The sequence below is a fragment of the Mauremys mutica genome, chromosome 8 (assembly GCF_020497125.1).
Source record: "Mauremys mutica isolate MM-2020 ecotype Southern chromosome 8, ASM2049712v1, whole genome shotgun sequence".
Lineage (NCBI taxonomy): Eukaryota > Metazoa > Chordata > Testudines > Geoemydidae > Mauremys > Mauremys mutica.
Window position 1 is genome coordinate 104,093,826 of NC_059079.1, and position 24,058 is coordinate 104,117,883.

Consider the following 24,058-nt stretch of genomic DNA (forward strand, 5'->3'; position numbering starts at 1 on the left):
TTTCAAAGTATCAGAGTGGTGGCTGAGAACAGGAGATGCTGCAAACCTCCTTCACTGGGATCTCAGCAAAGCCTTGGTTGCACTACCATGGAAAAGCTCAGTAAGCATCAGGGACACAGGCCTGGCCTGAGTGAAGAAGTGGCTTGCACTCTGAAGGGAGAAGCAAGTTGGTCTGGTGAGAGGTGGCAAGGGGAGGGATTTCACTAACGAGGTATCGAGAGGCTGAAAGCAAGAACTGTAACCCTCCCTTTTCAGTGACTTGGTTCTAGAAGAACATCGCCTGCTCCAGCTCCCATCTGGTAGGTCTGATTGCAGACGTATCTTTTTACACTTGCGCAGGTCTCGAGAGTTCACACAGGGCCCTGTTTATTATTGGGTTTTATCTACTATTGTGTTAAAAAGTGTTTTCTTTCGGTGAGGGTGACTGAGAGGTGAGGGCTCTTCTGTCTCCCATTCACAGCAATAACCACTAAGCAGCAGCTCCCGCCCAGCCAGTGGCTCTTATCTATACTACAGGCAGCTTGTACTTTTCCCCGCATATAAAAAAATAGTTTCTGATGCTCCCCCTTTCCCAGTCCTCTCCCACTGATAAATTCTTTGAAATGCCACCCAGCTCTTGTTATTGCTACAGAGGCCGGAGAGCTGAGGATTAAATGCCTTCAGTCAGCATTATACTTTATTTGTCTAAGCAGCTGGGGGTGAGGAGGGGCCGTGAATATTGTAAAAAGCCAAATTCTGTGAGCACAGACCTTGTCCTGGTGGTGCCATTGAAGTGCAAAGTCAGGAGCAAGCCATTTGCAAGTCACTATCACTTTGCAATGTCCATTGAAAGCCAAGTCCCATAATGGGCCTGATTCTAAAATGATTGGGGGTGGGGGGGAGAATGGAGCTGAGCGTGTTGTCTCTCCCTCTGTGGAGATTTGGATGATACCATGAGGAATTGTTCCTGCTTTGTTCAAACCTGCTCTTGCTTGGGCTTGAATATGGAGGGACCAACATGACAAACTGTCAGGCCAGTGGATCCTGGGGTGGATCATGTCAGTCCATAGGACTGGGTCATAGAATTCCTATTCAGGCTGTGTGAGTGTGTGCACGTGTGTAAACAAAGGACTGGCATGACAGACCGTTTTCTGAATTGGTAAAGGACTGATTATTTTCCATGAATAAAATGGGTCACATGACCCCTCCCCAGCACCGGACGTGAATTCCAGTCAAGGAACTACCCTTGCAAAGAAATCTTAGGCTCTGAACCCCCCACCTTACCCTGCTCATTCTCTTCAGCCTTCACTTCTGCCGGAAAACTGGCTCTAACGAAAGCAGATACAAAAATCGACTTCTACGGCCTGTTTAGAATAATGCTCACGGTCCTTCCTGTGTGTTCTACACACCAGGAGCCCTCTGACTGACTCCCAAGGCCACAAGAGACTTCTACATGTCTACTTTCTGGGTTCCTTATTAATTATACAGCACCATGCATGTGCATGGTACTTAACAGACAACTAAATCAGACATCTATCCACACATCCATTTTTGCTGGGGCAAGTTTGTGGGTAGGCAGGGCCTCTTCTTCCCATACGTCTTTTATATGAATATGATGCCACTGCATTTCTATAACCACATTCCATCCAAAGATCGCGGAGCTTTTCACAAACACGAATAGAGCTGCAGCTCCTAGCGCTCCTGGGAGGTAGGTGTTACTGTGCACACAAGAGAAACCTCCTGCCTCATGATTGGCTGAGAACTTTCTCAAGACCAATTGTTAAGTTTCTGTTATTTACCTCCTGAGAGATGAATACTAAGGTGTGAAGGAATGTTGACCAATCAGATCACATATGCAATTTGCACATATGCAATTTACACATATGCACATATGCATAATGCAAATGATGCACCCTGATCGACTCTGCTGAATATAACTTGTGTTCCAGTAAGTGAATAATAGATTTTTCTGTGCATCTGACTTTCTTTCCCCTATATAACCTTATTTTTAAATGGGGAAAAAATCCCGATTGTCAGTTTATTCAGTAATGTGGAATTACAGCCTGGCTGTTTTGAACAACAGTGAATGTAAATTACAATTCATACATTGACTTCTTGTTTTGGTGAATATCGAGATTTATTGTCCTTCAAGAAAACTATTAATTTAAGTTTCACTTTGACTAATATTTACTTTTCAGGTCAATACATCCTGAAGTCAATATGTTACAGACATCGCAGAAAGACTAAGGCTATGGCTACACTTGCACTTCAAAGCGCTGCCGCGGCAGCGCTTTGAAGCGCTAAGTGTAGTCAAAGCGCCAGCGCTGGTAGAGAGCTCTCCCGGCGCTGTCCGTACTCCACCTCCCTGTGGGGAATAATGTACAGCGCTGGGAGCCGCGCTCCCAGCGCTGGGGCTTTGACCACACTGGCGCTTTGCAGCGCTGCAATTTGCAGCGCTGGAGAGGGTGTGTTTTCACACCCTGCTGCAGCGCTGCAAATTTGCAAGTGTAGCCATGGCCTAAGTAACAAAGGTCACAGACTTAGTAGCAGAGCCAGGAACAGAACCCAGGAGTCCTGACTTCCAATCCCTTTTACACCAGTAGAACCACACCCTTGTGGGGGCTTCAAAGTGTAGTATGCACACCTTCTACATTGGGTGATCATATGGTATCTATGTACATTTCATATGCTGGGAACCTTTTACAAATCCTGGTGCCCAAGCTACAGCTACATACCTCCTACAGGCTGTCTGGGGGCTCGAGGCCTTTGACAGACCTCATTTGGCCCATGTAGAGCCTATGTGTCTTGTACAAACTTTCAAAGGCCAATGAACACTTGACAGACTTTCAAGGGCCTTTGGAGACTTATGAGTCTCTTGATATGCCTCTCACAAGCCATCTGATTCAGAGTATGACTCCATGCATCTATCATAGGCCCTGCAGGGTCCACAGGAGAAGAGCATCATGCCTTCCAGAAGGACATCCAGTAGCAAAGTCATTGATTGATTAGATCATTACTATCAGTGTTAATCCACCTGTGAAATAAACACATATCACCTTTTAAAAAAAAACGTGATAGTGGCACTGTTTGGAGGCCTAGCATCTGGTGTATGTATCTGAACTGCACTCTCTGGCTAACTTAGGACATGAGCTTCTTGTGAAAGACACCATACACTTGTGGATGCATTATGCAATAAATCATTCTAATAACAAAGGGCAAGTACTCCAGCTTTACTTAGGCAAAACTCTCACTGAAATCATTAAAGCTTTAGCCTGAGTAAAGATGAAAGACTTCAGGCTTTGGTCAGATCATAGAATCATAGAATTCAAGATCAGAAGGGACCATTATGATCATCTAGTCTGACCTCCTGCAAGATGCAGGCCACATAAGCCGATCCACCCACTCCTGAACTAATTCACTCCCTTGACTCTGCTGTTGAATGCTCCAAATCATGATTTAAAAGACTTCAAGTAGCAGATAATCCACCAGCAAGCGACCCCTGCCCCATGCTTCGGAGGAAGGCGAAAAACCTCCAGGGCCACTGCCAATCTACCCTGGAGGAAAATTCCTTCCCGACCCCAAATATGGCGATCAGCTGAACCCCGAGCATGTGGGCAAGACTCTCCAGCCAGACCCTCTGGAAAAGGCTAACAATATCCCAACATTGACCCTTTGTACTAATTACCAGTGTGGCACGTTATTGACCTATTGACTAAACCCATTATCCTATCATACCATCCCCTCCATAAACTTATCCAGCTTAATCTTAAAGTCATGGAGGTCCTTCGCCCCCACTGTTTCCCTCGGTAGGCTGTTCCAGAATTGCACTCCTCTGATGGTTAGAAACCTTCGTCTAATTTCAAGCCTAAATTTCCTGACTGACAATTTATATCCGTTTGTCCTCGTGTCCACATTAGCACTGAGCTGAAATAATTCCTCTCCTTCCCTGGTATTTATCCCTCTGATATATTTAAAGAGTGCAATCATATCTCCTCTTATCCTTCTTTTGGTTAAGGAAAACAAACCGAGCTCCTCAAGTCTCCTTTCATACGACAGGCTTTCCATTCCTCGGATCATTCTAGTGGCCCTTCTTTGTACCCGTTCCAGTTTGAATTCATCCTTCTTAAACATGGGAGACCAAAACTGCACACAATACTCCAAATGAGGTCTCACCAACGCCTTATATAACGGGACTAGCACCTCCTTATCTCTACTAGAAATACCTCGCCTAATGCATCCCAAGACCGCATTAGCTTTTTTAACGGCCACATCACATTGCCTACTCATAGTCATCCTACGATCAACCAGGACTCCTAGGTCCTTCTCCTCCTCCGTTACTTCCAACTGGTGCGTCCCCAACTTATAACTAAAATTCTTGTTAGTCATCCCTAAATGCATAACCTTACACTTCTCATTATTGAATTTCATCCTGTTACTAATACTTCAGTTTACAAGGTCATCCAAATCTCTCTGGAGGATATCCCGATCCTTTTCCGAATTGGCAATACCTCCCAACTTGGTGTCATCCGCAAACTTTATCAGCTCACTCCTACTTTTGGTTCCGAGGTCAGCGATAAATAGATTAAATAAAATCGGACCCAAAACCGAACCTTGAGGAACTCCACTGGACCCCCTCCAACCCGACAGATCACCCTTCAATACGACCCTCTGCAGTCTCCCCTTTAACCAGCTCCTTATCCACCTCTGGATTTTCATTTCAATCCCCATCTTTTCCAATTTAACCAGTAATTCCTCATGCGGTACCGTATCAAACGCCTTACTGAAATCAAGATATATTAGATCCACCGCATTTCCCTTGTCTAAAAAATCTGTTACTTTCTTCCTTCATGTAGTGCTCACTCTGCAGGACACTGCTAAGCCCTATTCTCTTCTGTCCATGTCTCTGGAGACCTGGGCCACCAGTTATTTTGGTTATGTTGCTCTTCGTCATTGTACCATCTGCTGGATGAGATGCCCATCCCTTCCTGCAGCTGCTAGCTGCCACAGTGGAAGTGAGGCAAGCTTTTGACCATCAGCAAGGGAAAGGGTGTGGACCTGTGTAAATAGCAACACACCAGATGGGCACTACTACCCTGCTGGAATGTGGAAGGTTGGGTCGTGTGGATTGTTCACATGAGGTGTGTAAATGTATATAGGTGGGAATTAAACCATCCCAGTGGAAACACGACCATGCATAGTTATAACGAGCAACACGGGCTTGCATCTCTAGAGGAGGTGACAGTATAAGCAGTGCGTGAATAATTTGAAACCAGAAATTTACTCAGTGCTTTGTGCTTATTTGTTTGCTCTCAGAATATCCACAAAATGTGTTATTATTTGAATGGATCTGATGGTTTCAAAACATTGTTCTATGGAATGATCACAGTCTTCCGCAAGTACTCGAGTCTTGAGCACCGACATTTCAGATGTTTAGGTGGAATTGGCAAGGGAAGTCACATGGTATTGTTTCTAGTTCCCATTGGATGACTTTGAAATCCACTTTACATGAACCTGCATGTCAGCGACACCTGAATGCACAAATGTTCATAGAAAGTGAATACAGAAATCATCTGAACCTAGCTGAAGTGAATTCATTTATCCAAGAATACGTGCACAGAAAATGGTCAGGTAACCCAAGGCCATGGCATTGAGTGCAGTATGGTGGTAGCTTAGGCCCTGATCCTTCAGAGACTTTTGTACATGCTTAACTAGATACACTGGTGATATTTCTACACTGCAACTGGGAGGTGTGACCGCAGTATCAAAGCTAGATCAAAGCTAGCTCAGGCCATGGCTACACTTGCAGATTTGCAACGCTGCAGCAGGGTGTGAAAAAACACCCCCTCCAGCGCTGCAAGTTGCGGCGCTGCAAAGCGCCAGTGTGATCAGAGCCGCAGCGCTGGGAGCATGGCTCCCAGCGCTGTACGTTAATCCCCATAGGGAGGTGGAGTACGGACAGCGCTGGGAGAGCTCTCTCCCAGTGCTGACGCTCCGACCACACTCGTGCTTCAAAGCGCTGCCGCGGGAGCGCTCCCGCGGCAGCGCTGTGCAGCGCTAAATGTAGCCATAGACTCAGGTATGTCTACACATACTGCAGTCACACCTCTTGACTGCAGTGTAGACATAACATGGGAGTAACCCTACTGAAGCCAATAGGACCACCCAGTGCATGAAGTTAAGCATGACTGGAAGTCTGCCCTAGATAGATTTATGCAGCGTTATAGCAGTGTCAATCCCAGGATATTCAAGAGACAAGGTGGGTGAGGCAATATCTTCTTTTGGATCAACTTCTGTTGGTGAGAGAGAGAAGCTTTCGAGCCACACAGAGAGCTTCCTCCGGTCTGGGAAAGGTACTGAGAGTGTCACAGCTAAATACAAGATTGAACAGATCGTTCGATCTTAGCACTACTTATGCTAAACTATCTGTTTGCTTTTGTATTTAGCTGTGACGCCCCAAAGACCTTTCCCAGACCAGAGGAAGAGCTCCGTGTAGCTCGAAAGCTTGTCTCTCTCACCAACAGAAGTAGCTCCAATAAAAGGTATTGTCTCACCCACCTTGTCTCTCTAGATAGCTTTGTAATATTTGCCCAGCTCACACAGAATATATTGTTTGCTCAAATAAATGTGTTAGTCTCTAAGGTGCTACAAGGACTCCTGTTCTTTTTGCGGATACAGACTAACAGGGCTGCTACTCTCAGGGCCGGTGCAAGGATGTTTTGCGCTCTAGGCAAAACTTCCACCTTGCCCCCCCCCCAAGGCACCCCCCCCTCACGGCAGCTCCCCTCTCCGCCCTGAGGCGCCCCCCTTGCGGCAGCTCCCCACCCCCAACCTCCGCCCTGAGGCACCACCCCCGCCCCAGTTCACCCCTGCTCCGCGCATGAGCACGAGCACCCTGAGCACACCGTGGCTGCTTCACTTCTCCCGCCTCCCAGGCTTGTGGCGCCTAAGCTGATTGGCACTGCAAACCTGGGAGGCGGGAGAAGTGAAGCAGCCACGGCGTGCTCGGGGGGGGAGGAGGTGGGGCAAGGGTGAGCTGGGGCGGGGAGTTCCCCTGCGTGCTGCCCCCTCCCTTACTTGCTGCAGGCGGCCCTCCCCGCGCTTCACTGCCCCAGCTCCCTCCGCCTAAATGCCGGCGGCGACCGGGGCGGACAAAGATCCGGCCATCGCAGTCGCTGCTGAAGAAAATGGTGCCCCCCCAAATTCCAGTGTCCTAGGCGACCGCCTACGTCGCCTAAATGGTTGCACCAACCCTGGCCACTCTGAAACCCATTACAAGTAGTGTGCTAGTCCCCTGGATTCTACCTCCACGGCACAGCTTATGAAATCAAAGTTGTCAAAATTACACCCCTCTGTCAGGCCATCCCACTGTGCAAGGCAGAACAGGCCACGCCTTGCCTTGCCCAGCTCCACGGAAGTGTGTGTGACCAACCTACAAAAAGGTGAAGCCACTTGGACTATGGGAAGGCGCCTCAGGGCCTAGTGGCTGAGGAAAGCATCCAAAACCAGTAGGAAAATAACTTCACCGCTTCCTATTGCATCACCTGCTGGTCCTGATTCTGACTGCAGTTATACCAATGTGAAGCCAGAGTCTTCCACGGACTTCAATGTAGTGGAACTGAGAGCATTAATCTTGTCAATGTTATTAGACCATTTATCTTGCTTGGTGTTTGTCCTTCAAAAAAACCTCTCGTCCCATTGTTTCTCTTTGTAATATATCAATTATGATGAAAAAAGGATAAAAATATCTCCTTGGTATGAGAGGATCTTAATGGTATCCCAAAATGCAGGATAAAAAGCAATGGGTACGATGTTTTCACTCTACTTTGGGGCACTTTGATGTTTATGGGATGATTCACATGAGCACATACATTGTAGGGGGATATAATATGAGTATTTCGTTAGTCTCTGAGCCAGTGAGATGCATCTTTCACCAGGAGAGGATGGGGAAGAGATGAGACACATGGTGGATGTTCCCCTTGATATGGTTCTCTGCTTGACTGGCTGATCTTTGTGTAGATAAGGCACATCTGTGTCTAGATGTGGGGGCTTGTATGTGCACTGAGCGAGGGAAGTGTAGAGAGTACACCTGCAGGTGTGTGTGTTGTTTCATAGCTCCCTGGTGCACAGACCTGCCCTTCCACCCCTCTCTCTCCACCCAGCAAACACGCCCTGTGTTACCATGCCACACCAGTGTTATCACTGGCCTTGCTGTCACATCATCACCATTAGCAATTGCAAAGGTCTGCCCAGCCCTGGAGCTCAGCCAGGAGGTTTTACTCCAGGATCTCCCCTCTCCCCCGCCCGCAGTCTCCTATCCATCAGCCAGCCTGGACGCCTGCATCAGTGCTCCACAGAAAGACGTCATCGCTTCTCGCCCTTGATTGCCTTGTAAACAGAATCTGGTGTGGTTCAGGCACAAACAAGCACGTGTGCAAAGGGGCCAGAGGCGGCGTTTATAAAATAGCCAATGAAAACATGGCGCAAGGGGGCCACCCAAGTTGCCCTCTTCGCCCATCCCGGATAGAATGAGAGCTGCCTGTTCCCTGTGTGCTGCCCATCAGAAAGGGGTCCCTGGGCTGTTATCAGGCAGTGACAGTTTCCGCCATCAGATTCCTCCTGTCCGTCAGGAAAGCTAAATAAGGAACATCGCTCAGGCGGCTGCAGGAAGAGGGGAAATGCAGGACATCCGGCCCAGCTGCCAATTTTTCCTTTCCCATGAACCACTGCTGACCTCCACCAGCACGAACCTGGACACCAAGCCTGGCATCAGGACCACTCATCTTCACTTAACCCTTGGGAGGTTAGCCACGCTGGCCAATCCAAGCGCAATGGGCATCCCAGACCTGCTGCCACATTCCTTGGCTTAACCCCGTGAGGGATGGCGTGTTTGTGTGCAAGGCACTGTGTCGCTTGGTTTAGCACCGCCATGGGAGCTGGAAACCAATGCAGCTTGATTCCAACGCACCAGCTGTGAACTGGAATCTCACCGTGCAAAAATTTAACCCTTCAGCACCTGCAAGCTGTGGATTTGTGCAGCTAGAAATCAGAACAGTGTCTTCTACCCCTGTGCAAGTTGTTAGCTACTTTAACTCTTTAGAGTCGGCTTTGCCGCTTCTTGTTTGCATTAAGATTGCACATGAATCCCATGATATTAGTTGAGTCTACTCCATTTTCAAGCTACCGGGACCAGACTACGTCTTTCCAGAAGCTGATCTGAGTTCTCACCAGCGTGAGGGTTGCTGCTATAGGAAGGCAAAACCCCACCCCCTGCAGTTACTGCTCTACCAATGCTCCAGCATAAAGCCCAGGAGGCTTGGATGTGTCTATGATACGGTTTCTGTCTAGCCCTTCTCATGAACATCACCATGGGTGGTTACGGCTTTTGACCAATCAATCAGACAGCACATTGTCATCACAAAATCGGCAATTAGTTCACAATGCAGAGGTAGAGGAGAACGAAGATTAATAGTATTATTACCACCATAACACAGAAGGGGGAACAGAGCGAGAGCCAGAATCAGAGGTGATTTTAAGCATCTATGTCTGGTCTGATCCAGGCCTTCTCGTGTTGCCCTCGTCTGTATGTTACACCAACTTGGATTCATTCTAGACTCCCTTAGAGTCATGTCCATTTATCCACATGCGACTTGCATCCTACCTCACACATTGCTTCTGAACTGGCCCTGCTAAGCCTAGGCACGAACACGGGAGTCTGAGCTGGAGTAAGTCACCTCCCCAGGGGCCAGGGGAGAGGAGTGCTGCAAGAAAAGCAACTAAGTTGGGAGTAAGAAGATGTACATGAAAGGATAGTCAGCTGCTTTAGGTTCTTCAGCATGTAGATTTCTTCAGTTTAGTCTCCCTGAATGAAATCATGGGTCCACTGAAGTCAATGGAGTTTTGCCATGGACATTAGCAGAGCCAGGATTTCACCTACTTCTGTATCACCATATGCATCACCTCTGAATTTAGCCCTGAGCATTAAGTGACTTACCCAAGGCCACAGAGCAAATGTGTGGTGGAGCCAGACTCTGATCTCAGGAGTTCCTCCTCCCAGCCCCCTTGATCTCTCGGATTCCCATTTCCAGTAAGGCTTGTTATGTTGCTTTAACAATGAGACGCTGCAAATGAGGAACAACACTTTACGCTGAAAACATCATAACAGTTCTGACCACAGAGGAAACACACTCCTGGGACTAATCTAACCCTCCACATTAACAACTTGAAATAAGCAACAAAGCCAGAGGCAATAAAACCCTGGGATTAATTTAACCAGTCGCTAGATGCCAGTGCAGCTGCAGCTGTATTTCTTTGCTCATAAAGGAGATATTATGATTCCAGATAAGAGCCCAGGGAAAACTTAGGCTCTCGTCCCAACGAGCAGACAGTGCTGTAAAGCTTGCAAACTCCACATGTACGGTTGTCTTCTGCTAAACACTACGACAGATGCTACCGTCCCTGGGTGAAGGAACTGCTGCAGTCGGTACCTTCTGCATGGGCTGTGTGCTGCTTCCATCACAACAAGTCTTCAGACTGGATCCTCCCACCCCTCTGGTGACATCGGTGGACATTTTCGAAAGAGGCCTAGGAGCTGGGCATTGGGCCGCCAGTTCTCCTAGGCAGCTTTTGACAATCTCACCCAAAAAAGTCGGAGACGAAATGAAATGAGGTGCGGAAAGCTCCTCTTCAGTAGCATCGAGATGTAAGAGCAACCTCACATCTACTGGCCCGGGCTGCCAGGTTCTCCCCGCCCACAGATTCCTGTTGTTGATCATAGTGGACACCCCATGTAGGGTCACCCCAGTAAGTGAGCTCAAACTGTGCTACTCCCTTATCATTGGGTTGTTACTGTCAGGTTTCTCATGCTGTAGGAGTACCCATCAGCTGGCTCACTCTGTAGGTTCCCCCCGTCATCACTGGGCTGTTGTCGTAGGATTCCCTCAGCCAGGGGTTCTTGTTGGGTTTCCCCATCACTGGGATTTAACGTTGGATTCCTCCAGTAGTGGGGACGAGCCGTAGGGTTCCTGTCATTGGGCTGTGACTACAGAGTCCCCCAGCAATGGGTGCAGTCTCCGGTCACAGAAAAGACCCCAAACTCTTAAACAACTGACAGAGGGATGGCAGGTAAAACAGGGGTTCTCAATCTTTTTCTTTCTGAGGACCCCCCCAACATGCTATAAAAACTCCATGGCCCACTTCTGCCACAACTGCTTTTCTGCATATAAAAGCCAGGACCAGCGTTAAGGAGCAGCAAGCAGGACATCTGCCCAGGGCCCCACACCACAGGGAGCCCCATTAAGCTAAGTTGCTCAGGCTTCAGCTTCAGCCCTGGGGCTCAGGACCTCAGGCTTCAGCCTCATGAAGTGGGATGTCGGCTTTCTGCCCTGGGCTCCAGCAAGTCTAATGCCGGCCTTGCTCGGTGGAGCCCCTGAAACCTGCTCACGGCCCCCCAGGGGGCCCCAGACCCCTGGTTGAGAACCACTGTCGTAAAACACCCATTTGGAAGCTTCCCCTCTGAACTGTGTCTGGGTGAGAAGCCTGGGGAGCGGACACTCCACTGGTAATGGCTGCACTCCCCAAGCCACAGTGAACAAAGAGAGCAGGATGGGCCTTGGAGAAAAGCCCTGTCCTCAGCCCCTGCAGGCAGAGCTGTGATCTCAGGGTTAGGAGAAGTCTGCAAGGTGTCCTTCACCCAGAAGCGGCTTTGAAAAGGAACACTTCATTCTGAGCACGATCATTCTCCCAGACCCCTGCAAAGCATCCTCTGGAGAAACAAGTATCAGAGGGGGAGCCGTGTTAGTCTGGATCTGTAAAAGCAGCAAAGAGTCCTGTGGCACCTTATAGACTAACAGACGTATTGGAGCATGAGCTTTCGTGGGTGAATACCCACTTCGTCGGATGCAACGCTGGGTAAGGCTGCATTCCCCTTTTTGATGCCCATCCAAAGCCCACACCATACTCTCTGTAAAGTTCCTTCTGCACTGGCTCTTAGCTCCAGTGTAACAGTCAGCTTCATTAGGACGTCACCTCTTGTTGTGGTTCCCATGGAAGTCAATTCTCCCTTTTCTTCTGCAAGAAATTCCCGCCGGGAGCTGTAAAACCACAAGCTTTCTCCCTTGTCACTTCTGTTAAAACAGGGACACCTGTATCTTCCCATGCCAAGGAGGTCAGAAGTGGAAAATGTAAAACTAACAGGGAGATATTCTAACCCCCTGAGCTGTGATCTCATGCCCCAAGCGGAGCCAAGCTTGGTCAGCATGTGGATGGGAGACCTCCAAGAAAAACCTAAGCGGTGCTGGCGACCCCCTAGGTGGCTCTTCCCAATGAGCTGGTATTGTCCCATGCTGGTAGGGGGCACCCTGCTGCAGGAGGTGTGGCCTTCAGATAAGATGTACAAATCAAGGTCCACAAGCGTTAAAAATCTTGTGGCGGTTTTTGCAGGAGTGCGGGTGTTTGCTCTGGTATTCTGGCCACATCCCAGCTAGGTAATGCCATTAGCTCATCAGAAATGCTCTCCCCTTTTGAAATGAATTATGTAGTGTTGGAGTGCACAGTATAAAGGCTGCCCCCTTCCCCTCCACAGGGGGCTGCACTGCAGTGAGAGGTGATGTGATCTCGGTATCATTTTCAAGACCCAAGGCACATCTCTACCCTTATGTCCTCTACTACTGCTCTCATACTTCCCTGCTCCACCTAGCCTGGTCTCCTCAGTGCTCCCTTTGTAGCCTTCTTCCCTGCCTCCCTTATGCTTGGAATGCCTTCCTTCATCTTGAATGCACTGCTAGCACTCACCATCTAGTTAATTAAAGAAGAGTTAATAAATCCGTGTCTAAACGTTGCACCTTAGGTTGCATGTTCTTGGCTCTTTGCATGAAGGACGTTCTACAAATGGCTGGTATTATTACTAACAATACATAAGTCTGGATGTAGCTGCTTCACGCACAAGATGCTAGTGGTGCAACCATCTCTCCACCACACTCATGCCAAGGCTGGAGCCATCAGAGCTGTATTGCCACTGCATGCAAACAAAGAGATGACTGAGTGCTCTTGGAATCTGGGTCAGGGACTTTGGTCAAAGTGAAGAACTCCGTTCCTGCATACGTATCCTGGCCATCAGTGGGATGGTCGGATGCTTACATCCTAACGTTAAGAAGAGAATCTCTAAAATTCAATGAGCTGGTCAGACTGTCTTGTCCAGGAACTCCCCTCCTATGACTCAAGGGGCTGGCCAGGTAGACCTTCCCCGCAGCAGTCAGTAGGATGGTCATGCTTTCAGACGCTCCACTCCCATCGAGCTTATTATACTGGCCAGACTCACTCAGAACGGTGGGGCGACAGTCCTATGCAATTCCAGTCATGCAGTATTCATTGCCAAAGGGAAATATGCTGCATTGACCCTGATGCTCTCTTTTGTGGCAGTTTAGATCGGTCCGTGTTGGATTTACCGCCTTATAACACTCAACTTGGCTTCTGATCCAAGAGAATGTTGCAGTGAGAAAGGAGGGTCTAGAAATCCTAATCAATGAACTCTAGTAGTCATATACCCCAACCCCAGATACCTACTGCATTTACCAAATCATGGGGATTGGTCCTGCTTTGAGCAGGGGGTTGGACTAGATGACCTCCTGAGGTCCCTTCCAACCCTAATATTCTATGGTTCTATGGTTCTATGTCAGTCAATCAGATAATTGGTCATGAGTGTGGGATGTCAACCAGGATAGAACAGACGAGCTCTTGCATACGTCCAAAGGGAGTGGTGTGCCCTCTTTAGGGTACACTCCAGTGTCTAGGAGGAGAAACCTCTGCATTTGCCTACAATTAGGAAGATGATGATATTTGTCTAACGGGGGCTAATGTGGTGAGGAGTTTGTGGACACTTCACATTGTTGTGCTCCACTCCAGGATACCCTTGGTCATAGGTAGAACTGAAAAATAAGCTGTATGTTCCATGGTAGAGTCCCATGTTTCATATGCAGATTTCCCTGCTTCTTGGCAATAACATTTAGCCCTTATATAGCACCTGTTAGGTTCAAAATGCTGGACAGTTAGTCAAACCCGCACATCACATGGGGCTTCACTGGGCCAGAAACTCATCTTACCAAAGCCCTCAGCACTGGGCAAGAGGAAAGAACTTAAGGAACAGCCATAAGATACTTTACAAGATGCCACCAAAAGAGCTTGGCTGGAGCTCCAGCAGCAGCATCACAAATGTCTGCTGACATATTGCAGCTGGGAAGCTCCATTCCAGCAGCAACAGCCCAATGTGTTCTATGTCCCAGTACCAGCAACCCAGGGAGGGTGCAAGGATGTTTTGCGTCCTTGGCAAAACTTCCACCTTGAGCCCCCCCACCCCACCCCGAGCCCTGTGGCAGCTCTCCGCCCCCCGCTCCGCCCTGAGGCACCCCACCCGCAGCAGCTCCCCCCGGCCCGGGGAGCCGTGTCGCAGCTCCCCGCCCCAGCTCACCTCTGCTCCGCCTCCTCCCCGAGCACGCCGTCGCCGCTCCACTTCTCCTGCCTCCCAGGCTTGCGGCGCCAATCAGCTGTTTGGAGCTGCAAGCCTGGGAGGGAGAGAAGCAGAGCGGGGCAGCGTGCTCAGGGGAGGAGGCGGAGCAGAGGTGAGCTGGGGCGGGGAGTTCCCCTGCGTGCCGCCCCCCCCGCCTTTACTTGCTGCAGGCTGCCCTCCCCATACCCCCCCTGCCCCACCTCCCTCCGCCTAAATGCCGACGACGACCAGGGTGGCTGAAGATCCGGCTGCCGCGGTCGCCACCGAAGGACCTGAAATGCCACCCCCCAAATGCTAGCACCTTAGACGACTGCCTAGGTTGCTTAATGGGTTGCACCGGCCCTGCATCAACCTGATGTGCTCTAACGGTTACCCACCAAAATTAGGCCCAGTACAAGCTTTCCTGGTAGCACATCCCAGCACAGGCTGCTCCCTGCATTGGTGCGGGACATTCCCTTCTATACCTCTTTCTTGCCTCTCATTTCAGGGTGCAAGTCAGACCCATAGGCCTGCCGTTAGCGCGAACGTGGCAATGAGGAGTCATGAAGCTGAGGCTATTAAAAAAGGTTATTTATGATCCAGAAATCGATCCTCTCTCGTTTGAAGCTTCCTGCACTATTATTTACCTTGTGGTCGCGCTCTGATGGTACACTGCACATTTGAGCTGTAGCAATTTGTGTAATAAAATCACTGGCCCAGCACCTGCTTCACTATGGCAGTGCCAGCCCAGAGCCTGCTCCATCCCAGGGCTCACTCCATCCCGACACCGCCAGCCCAGAGCCTGCTTCATCCCAGCCGCCCCGTCCCAGGGCTCACTCCATCCCGACACCGCCAGCCCAGAGCCTGCTCCATCCCGGCCGCCCTGTCCCAGGGCTCACTCCATCCCGACACCGCCAGCCCAGAGCCTGCTCCATCCCAGCCGCCCCGTCCCAGGGCTCACTCCATCCTGACACTGCCAGCCCAGAGCCTGCTCCATCCCAGCCGCCCCGTCCCAGGGCTCACTCCATCCCGACACCGCCAGCCCAGAGCCTGCTCCATCCCGGCCGCCTTGTCCCAGGGCTCACTCCATCCTGACACCCCCAGCCCAGAGCCTGCTCCATCCCAGCCGCCTTGTCCCAGGGCTCACTCCATCCCAACATCGCCAGCCCAGAGCCTGCTCCATCCCAGCCGCCCCGTCCCAGGGCTCACTCCATCCCGACACCGTCAGCCCAGAGCCTGCTCCATCCCGGCCGCCCCGTCCCAGGGCTCACTCCACCCCAATACTGCCAGCCCAGAGCCTGCTCCATCCCAGCCGCCCCGTCCCAGGGCTCACTCCATCCCTACAATGCCAGCCCAGAGCCTGCTCCATCCCAGCCGCTCTATCCCAGGGCTCACTCCATCCCGACACCACCAGCCCAGAGCCTGCTCCATCCTGGCCACTCCATCCCAGGGCTCACTCCATCCCGACACCGCCAGCCCAGAGCCTGCTCTGTCTGGCTCCAGATACCTGCTGGGTCCCTGAAGTGCTGGCCCAGCAACACTCCATACTGGCAGCAGAGGCCCAGCATGTTTTGTTCCTAGATACACCCAACAATCGAGTGGGCTTTGCCCAGCACTCGGATATGGCTACGCTGGCCCAGAGCATTTCGCTGCTGGATGCCCCCACTGGGCTCTCCACCATCACTCCAGCCCCATCTCCATTCTGGCTATGTGAGCTCAGCGGGCTTCGTTCCTCCATGCACCCATAGGACCAGTCACACTGCCCGGGAGCATCCTCAGGGACAAGCAACCCAAGGCACTGTGAGGGGCTGTGCAGCCCTGGGCCTCTCGGTAGGTCGTGTATCACTCTGACCTCGTACTCCGGCCATGGGACCAGAGAGGGACTCAACTCTGCCCAAACCACCCCGGCTGCCCCCCCGCAGAGTGCTGTTGGCAAGAGAAGTGAGTCCCAGCCCACCGAGCCTGGGGCCTAGCGAATTCGTGCCCAGTCTGTAGGAGGCAAGCTCTGGCCCCTCTGAGCATGTTTCCTCAGCAGAGCGCAGCACAGACATTAACTAATTAATGAATGACGTTAGGAAAAGTAAATAAACGAGCCATCAAACTGCTCCTCCCTCCCAATTCCCCGGCCCCAGAGCTGGAGGCGGACAGAAGACTCCTTTGCAAATGGGCCCGGGGCTGTCCCCCGTGAGACGGTGTGCCAGGTTCCCATGCCGATCACGGACAGGGGTACAGATTAGCCACTGCCCCATGGCGCTCACCACGTGCCTGCGGAGGTGGGGGGGGTGTAGAATGGGGCATAACATTTGAAAAGACCAGTGAAGTGAGCGACCCGCATCCCACAAGGGGGGCCAGTGCAGGACCCCAGGGGTCAGCCATGGGAACGGCCTAGCAGGTCCCACCCAGTCCATCAGCCTGGGGGGCAGTGCAACGTGTTCCTCCAGCTCCTAGTGCTCCAGGCTGGGGGGACACACCCCACGCAGCTGACCCACGGCTGGGGGCAGCCTTCACGTAGGAGCGCCCTCTGCTGACAGGCCGAGGGACAGACTCAGTCTGTATCAACTAGCAAAGGTGGACCAGCTAAAAGCAAAAGGCGGCCTGGAGTGGGGGTGCGGGGGGGCAGATCGCCCGAGGTGATGGGGAGCCAGGGGGTAGCAGACACCAGGGGGTGATGGGGAGTGGCGGGGCCAGACAAGAGGATGGTCTGAGGCAGGATAGAGCACGGAGGGTGATGGGGAGCGATGGGGTGCGGGGGGGGGGCAGAGAGCCAGGGGGATGATGGGGAGCAATGGGGTGTCAATAGACTGCCAGGGGTGTGATGGGGAGAAGGGGGACAGATGCCGGAGGGTAATGGGGAGTGGGGCTGGGGTCCGGGGGGAAGTGGAGGGGACCGGGTGTAGCAGACGCCGGGGGGGGGGGGATGATGAGGATCGGGGCGGGAGGGTAGCAGACTCCGGAGAGGGGGTGATGGGGGGCGCAGGGTAGAAGGCGCCGGGGGGGTTGATGGGGAACGGGGGGTGATGGGGGCCGGGGGGGATAGCGGACGCCAGAGGGGGGCTGATGGGGAGCGGGGGGCAGAAGGCGCCGGGGGGGGGTGATGGGGGTGATAGGGAGCGGGGGGAGTAATGGGGGGTGCGAGGTAGAAGGCGCCGGGGGGGTGATGGGGAGCGGGGGGGTGATGAGGAGCGGGGGTAGAACGCGCCGGGGGGGGGGTGATAGGAAGCGGAGGGGGTGATGGGGGGCGCGAGGTAGAAGGCGCCGGGGTGGGGAGTGATGAGGGGTGATAGGGAGCGGGGTAGGAGGCGCCGGGGGGGTGATGAGGAGCGGGGGGGTGATGAGGAGCGGGGGGGGCTCCCGGCTGACGCCCATTCACGCGAGGAGCCGGGCGCCCCGAGCCGGCAGCAGCGCCCCAGGGCAGCGCCGAGCCCCGCGCCGGGCAGAAGTGCGGGAGACGCTGGGTGGGCGCTGGGCGCGCTGGGCAGGGGGGAGTCCCGGCGCCGGCCCCCGCTCGCCCGCCCAGCCCAGCCCAGCCCGGAGCCCCGAGCATCCCCGGCCCCGCAGCCCCGGGTCCCCGCCCGCGCCCCGGGCTGCCCTGGCGCCTCACCTGCCTCCGAGACGATCCCGATCCAGAGCCAGAGGGACAAAGTGCAAACTCTCTTCATTTCCAGCGCTCCTGCCGGGGGCGTCGGGCAACGGCCGGGGCTGGGGGCGAGCCGGGAGCCGGGTCCCCGCTCCCCTGGCCCGGGCGGGTCCGCGCTGGCGGCGGGTTCAGGCGCAGAGCCCCGCGCTGAGCTGTGCAGCCGCCGGCTCGCAGCGCGCAGGAGACGCTGGCCCCGTGCGCAGGGAAGGCTCGGGCCCCGCTTCCTTTTCCTTCCTCCGCTCCGGCCAGCCAGCCCCGCGCACTCCCACTGCCCCGCTCCGCCAGCAGCCGGGGCGGCGTGTGCACGGGCCGGGGGCGGGGGCGATGGGCAGAAGGGAGGGGAGGGAAGGGGAGGGGGTCCTGGGGCAGGGGAGGGGCAGGGAAGGGTGCGGGTTATAGGAGGGAGGGGCAGGGTGGGGGTGATGGGCAGAAGGGAGAGGGGGTCGGAGGGGAGGGGGGGCAGGGTGGGGGTGATGGGCAGAGGGGGTCGGAAGGGAGGGGGGCAGGGTGGTGGTGATGGGCAGAAGGGAGAGGGGGTCGGAGGGGAGGGGCAGGGTGGGGATGATGGGCAGAGGGGAGGGGGGGTCGGAAGGGAGGGGAGGGGCAGGGTGGGGGTGATGGGCAGAGGGGGTCGGAAGGGAGGGGGGCAGGGTGGTGGTGATGGGCAGAGGGGGTCGGAAGGGAGGGGGGCAGGGTGGGGGTGATGGGCAGAGGGGAGAGGGGGTCGGAAGGGAGGGGGGCAGGGTGGTGGTGATGGGCAGAAGGGAGAGGGGGTCGGAGGGGAGGGCAGGGGCAGGTGGGGGTGATGGGCAGAAGGGAGAGGGGGTCATGCGGGAGGGGAGGGGCGGGACCCACTGATTTGTTTTCACTATTTTTGTATCCATTCCTTCAAGGGCTGGCCGGGGCGGGAGGGATCCGCGCTGGTGTCTCTGCTTTGGGATACTTGCCGGGGGTTGCAACCAGGGAGCACCAAGACTTTTAAAGTGAGAGCTGTCAGGCGTATCCAGGCACACAGAGAGGCAGATGTGCCCCAGTGAGCACACCTGCTAAGCCCACGCACACATACCCATGGGCACACCCAAGCCCATTGCCACCTCCGCACACAAACAGGGACACAGGGAGGCACACGATGCTTACACAGTGAACACCTCCTCATGCAGACATCTATGTACGTGTCTGCACCCAGACACAAATCTACACGTTCGCACACCAGAGCACTACACCTCCCTCCCACCCAAAGGAACACACACGCACAATCGCACACCCCGTATGGGCACTAAGTGTGTGGGAGTCACAGAATGCAGCTCTCTCTCCATCTGCAACAAGCCCACCCCTGGGGCCCAGGAGTGCTGATTGCTGGATGCTATTTCCTCCTCCAGCTGTTTGTTGATTTGTTTCCTTTCTTTCCTTTGCTAGCCACATTAGGAAACCTAGAACTAATCCTTCAAAGAATTTCTAGGCCGCGAGCAGAGGGTGCCAGGGGACTTTACAAGCATGCTGGTTTAGTGTGGGTGCTAGGGACGACACCGCCACCAGTGTAGAGTGTGCCACAGTTCTCTGCACTAGTCAGCTGTGTTATAGGATGCAGCCATCTCGTTTAGAGATGGCAGGAGCTGCCAGGGCATGCCACCTGGTATGCTCAGTCAGCTGGCAAGGGAGCACTGATTCCTTGCCGTCTCAGAGGTGTTGACAGCCTGTGATGTACTGGCTTTGTGGGGGTATGAATGAGTGAGAGATGATATCATCTAGTGGCTGGCCTGCAGAGAGGATAAGGAGCCTACTACAGGTCCTTTCACAAACCCCGGAGTGCTGCATGCTGGTGTGTGTGTGTGTGTGAGTGTGTTTGTGTATCCGTGACTGAAGTAGAGTGCTGCACTGTACAGTACTGCACCTTCCCCTTCACTCATGTAATGGAGAGTTTTGGTTATGTGGAGTGTCTAATACATTGGGGCTACTCTCTTCCACCATTCCCCTCCAGCTACAGCCAGGGGGTTCTTAAATTACAGAGGATACAAAAATTCCTCCAATATAGCCTCTGTGGAGGGGGCGGGAAATCCTCTCCCAAGGAAAGCTGCAAAATAAAATAAATTAAAAAAAAATCAAAGCAAAACAGCCATAAAGAAATGCCATAAAATAGCAACTTGTACATGTCAACGACTGTAGAGCCCTTACTAATTACATTCAAGACTCAGCAATCTGGACACCAGTCCTCACGTACATTGCATATTTCCATAGTAAAAAAAAACCCACCAAGCAAAACAACAACAACAAAAGTCCCAGGTCTATACCTTAGAGATTTATGAATGATACAACTTTGCAGACATCACAAAAGAGGCCTGGAATGAGAACCATGTGTTCTGAGTTTCAAAATGGCATGGAATTCTATTGTGTGTTTAATTGCCTCTCCAAACCTGTGGAAAAAATGCACCACACCCTTTTCCCAAAGCCATCAGAGGAAAGCTAAGAAGCTACAGGTATTCTAAAAGATTCCCTCCCCCTCCCCCAATAAGACACAATTTTGGAGTTTCAAACCCCTAAAATGTCTACACATGCACACACATTGTACCCTCAGTATCCATCTTTCAAACCCCCTTTAGAGGTCTGAATTGGCAGACTCATGCATTTTCATCTGAAATTTCCATAAAAAAGCTTTTCTGACCTGCTCAAAACTGCCAAGTTCTCATACCCCAATATCCACTGCTCGTTGTTCACAATGTCTATTCACCAGTTCAAGAACTTTCCAAGTAGGAAAAAAATCTGTTAGTTTAATTTAGCCAACAATTATTATGGAATAACAGTCTACCTGTCAGGACAATTTTAGATCCCACCATATGCCAGAAATACCATCTGTAAGTCTAGATCAGAATCCAGAGCAGCAACAACCCCAATTATGCAGCAGCCCATGTCCTATTTTGGAGCAACTCTGCAAATTTCTGCAGCAGTCCCTTCTGGAACAGTTCCATGGATCATCACTGTACAGTTCTATTACACTATGTGAAGGAGCTGGGCCCACGGTGGTAGATGCATTACATATAAATAACCAAGTAGGCAGCTCCAGCCCCAGAGGGACAACAGGGATTGGAGAGACAGAGACAGAGAAATGTTTTCTTAAAGTGTCTGTAAACATATGTTTAAAGTTCTTAGGGGAATCAGGTGCTGGCGAAAGCTCTGGAGCCTGAGCCTGTCTGTGTATCTATTGATGGAGTAGAGGCCGCAGGGTGAGCAGCAGCTGTCCACATTTCTCCTCCCTGCTCTGCTAACGTGATTCAGCCCTAATGGGGAGGGACCATCTAGAATGGTAAGTCTGTGCCCACCCAGTATTGAGACTGCCAGTGAGGGTGCCAGCTGCGGGGCCAGTAGGGTTTGGTGATGTGGGAACTGGACAGAGAGAGAACGTGTTGGTTTTCACTAGCGACTGTGAAGATTGTTTTCCTGAGTCTCTGGGATGATTCTCGTAGAACATTTGACGGTATGAGCTTAGGTCTCCTACCCTTTGAAAGGCTATGAGAGGAAAAACACGTTTTTAACTCACGGCTATGGAAATCAACGTCAGCGTGGAGACTTTCTGTGAACACCTCTTTTAACTAAGAGAAGCAAAGACAGACACCTGGGCATGGACCAAGTGACAAAGAGGCAGCTAGCTTCAGAGAGCGACAGATGAATCACATGGCTCTGGCAGACAGGTCCAGGAGGAAATACAGCACTGCTCTGTTGAGGGACTGGCTGTCGAACTGATAAGAGAGGACCGCTAGGGGTGGAAACGATGAAGCTTGGCTTCTAGTTCACCCATTCACAGCTCCCCTGAGGATGCCAGGCTGAGGGGTCGCTAACACAGAACTCAATCAGCAATCGCAGGTGGGGAAGGGTGTTTGTCACCAGAGCAATGACACAGCTTATGGAACAGCCCGTAATTGGTCACATAGGGGATGTCTCACACTGTGCCCCAAAGGGTCTGTCACCCAGCCTTTACCACACTGCCATCTAATGGTGGGAAGTGAGGTGAATTTTCCATCACAAACAGGGTTTCTATGTGATTGACTCGGCCTTTCTATTGTTGTATTCTTGGGAAACAAAAGGATTTTATTTTAAAATTTTACCCTTCCCACACCCAAAAAAACCCAACAAGTGTAATGAAGTAATCACCGTTTCTACTCAGCTAAAGCAAGCGATGCGACTTGGTGGCACCTTCCTCTCTCCCATGGTGCGGTGCACTCAGAGTCAATATCCAGAGACTCCCACCCAGGGCACTTACCAACAGCCTTGATTCAGCTAGGATGGCATGGGTTGTAGGCTGCAGTTCCTCTCAGCTGGCACAAGAGGCCACACTGTTAGTGGTCTTGAAAAAAGAAAGGCCTCGTCCTAAGAAATACAATGGATGTGGCTTTGCAAATAGTCAAGACACCGTCTCCAAAGAACTGCTGGGGCTTTCCGCAGCAGAAGAAACAGGTACTTCCATCCTACAGTACCAGAGAGTCAGAGGAGTGGTGTTCCAGGGTTCATTAATATGAATTAGCACATGAGGTTTCGTGACATGAAAAACATGGTTCATAAACATCTCTCAGTCCCGTGGGGGTCCCCAGGTGCAATGGGTTTCATGCAGTGGGTTTCCGTAGCAGCAGGTCTCTCAGAATGCTAAGCAGGTGTGGAACAGAGGCCTATCCCATTCATGTCACAGCCAGTGAATAAGCATCTCTCATATATGGCCCTACCTAAATAAAGGTTTAAATAATGTACAGAGTAAACAAAGGCCTGAGGCCTGTTTGAAATGGAGGCCTTGAGGAAGAGTCCCCAGTTGCAGCCCTTTGGTTTGATCCAAGAACCTGGCCTGGCTGTGGCTAGCTGCCGCTTTCATGCCTTAGACTGCCTAGTAAATTTGAAATGGATGATCATGGGTCAAGCAGCAGCACTCCTTGGGATATGGGCTTATTAACAAAGTTCACCAGGAAATAAGAACTCCCACCCAGCCTTCCTAACTGGTGCATGCCCTTAGTGCAGGGTTCTGATGCCCTGGCCTGCTGAGTTTCCTCTAGCAGACTTATCCTCCATGCTCCAGCCTTCCTAGCTAGCGCCTGCTCCCTGGAGCAGGCTGTAAACCACGGCCCTCTATCTAGGAGCTAAAGTGGGCTTGTATGAGCAGAGCATCTCAAGCAACTGACCTGTTCCTTTGAATCACACCCAGCAACTCCCTGGGCTTCCTTTCATTTACACCCCCGAGGCCTGATGGGCAGGTCCTGTGACTCAGTCATGCAACATTGCTCATTTTCTCCACCTGGAGAGGCCTATGAAGCACCTCCCAGCAGGGGCTTAAGGGAGGTGCTTAAGGGCCTGTCACCCTGTGGCAAACCCTTAAGGGCCTGTCCTTAAGGCATTCTCCTTAAGGGCCTGTCACCCTGTGGCAAACCCTTCCATTGCATGGGCCAGGGCACTTGTCCTTTTTAGCAATGGGGCCTGCAGCACACGGGGTTGGGAACATTGGATGGGGTGCTACAAATGATTCTTTTTGCAGTGTTTCTCTGGGTGGATGCAACCCCGCTTCATGGACTCAGCTGACACCTCCTTGGTTGCAATGGGACTTTAACCTGCTTTTGCATCCGAAGAAGTGGGTATTCACCCACGAAAGCTCATGCTGCAAAACGTCTGTTAGTCTATAAGGTGCCACAGGATTCTTTGCTGCTTTTACAGAACCAGACTAACACGGCTCCCCCTCTGATACTTAACCTGCTTTTGTCACCTTCAAAACTACAGTGATCTTTTAAACTACCTTATCTGGGTTGGGTCCAATTTTTCCATCTAAGTCTCCCTGGCTGCAGCCTTCGGTCGACACTGCTGAATAGGGGGCTTGTCTCATTTTCAGAAGGTTTCTCTAGGGGTGGGTGATTTCCCCCTTTTTACAAAGTTCTTCTCTCTTGCACTTCTTTGTAGGGGCTGAAAGGGCACCCAAGGGTTTGGTGCAGCAAGTTGTT

The 24,058-nt window shown here is 52.1% G+C and overlaps 1 protein-coding gene across 1 annotated transcript in view; it reads right to left on the reverse strand.

The window, feature by feature from the left end:
• FLT4 (fms related receptor tyrosine kinase 4) overlaps positions 1–18,130 on the reverse strand; it is a 97,180-nt gene extending 79,050 nt beyond the window's left edge. Inside the window, exon 1 of the mRNA XM_045028301.1 lies at positions 18,060–18,130. Coding sequence (XP_044884236.1) covers positions 18,060–18,117 — 58 coding nt within the window. The 5' untranslated portion in view covers positions 18,118–18,130. The remainder of the gene's footprint in view (positions 1–18,059) is intronic.
• Between the last annotated feature and the right edge of the window lie 5,928 nt (positions 18,131–24,058).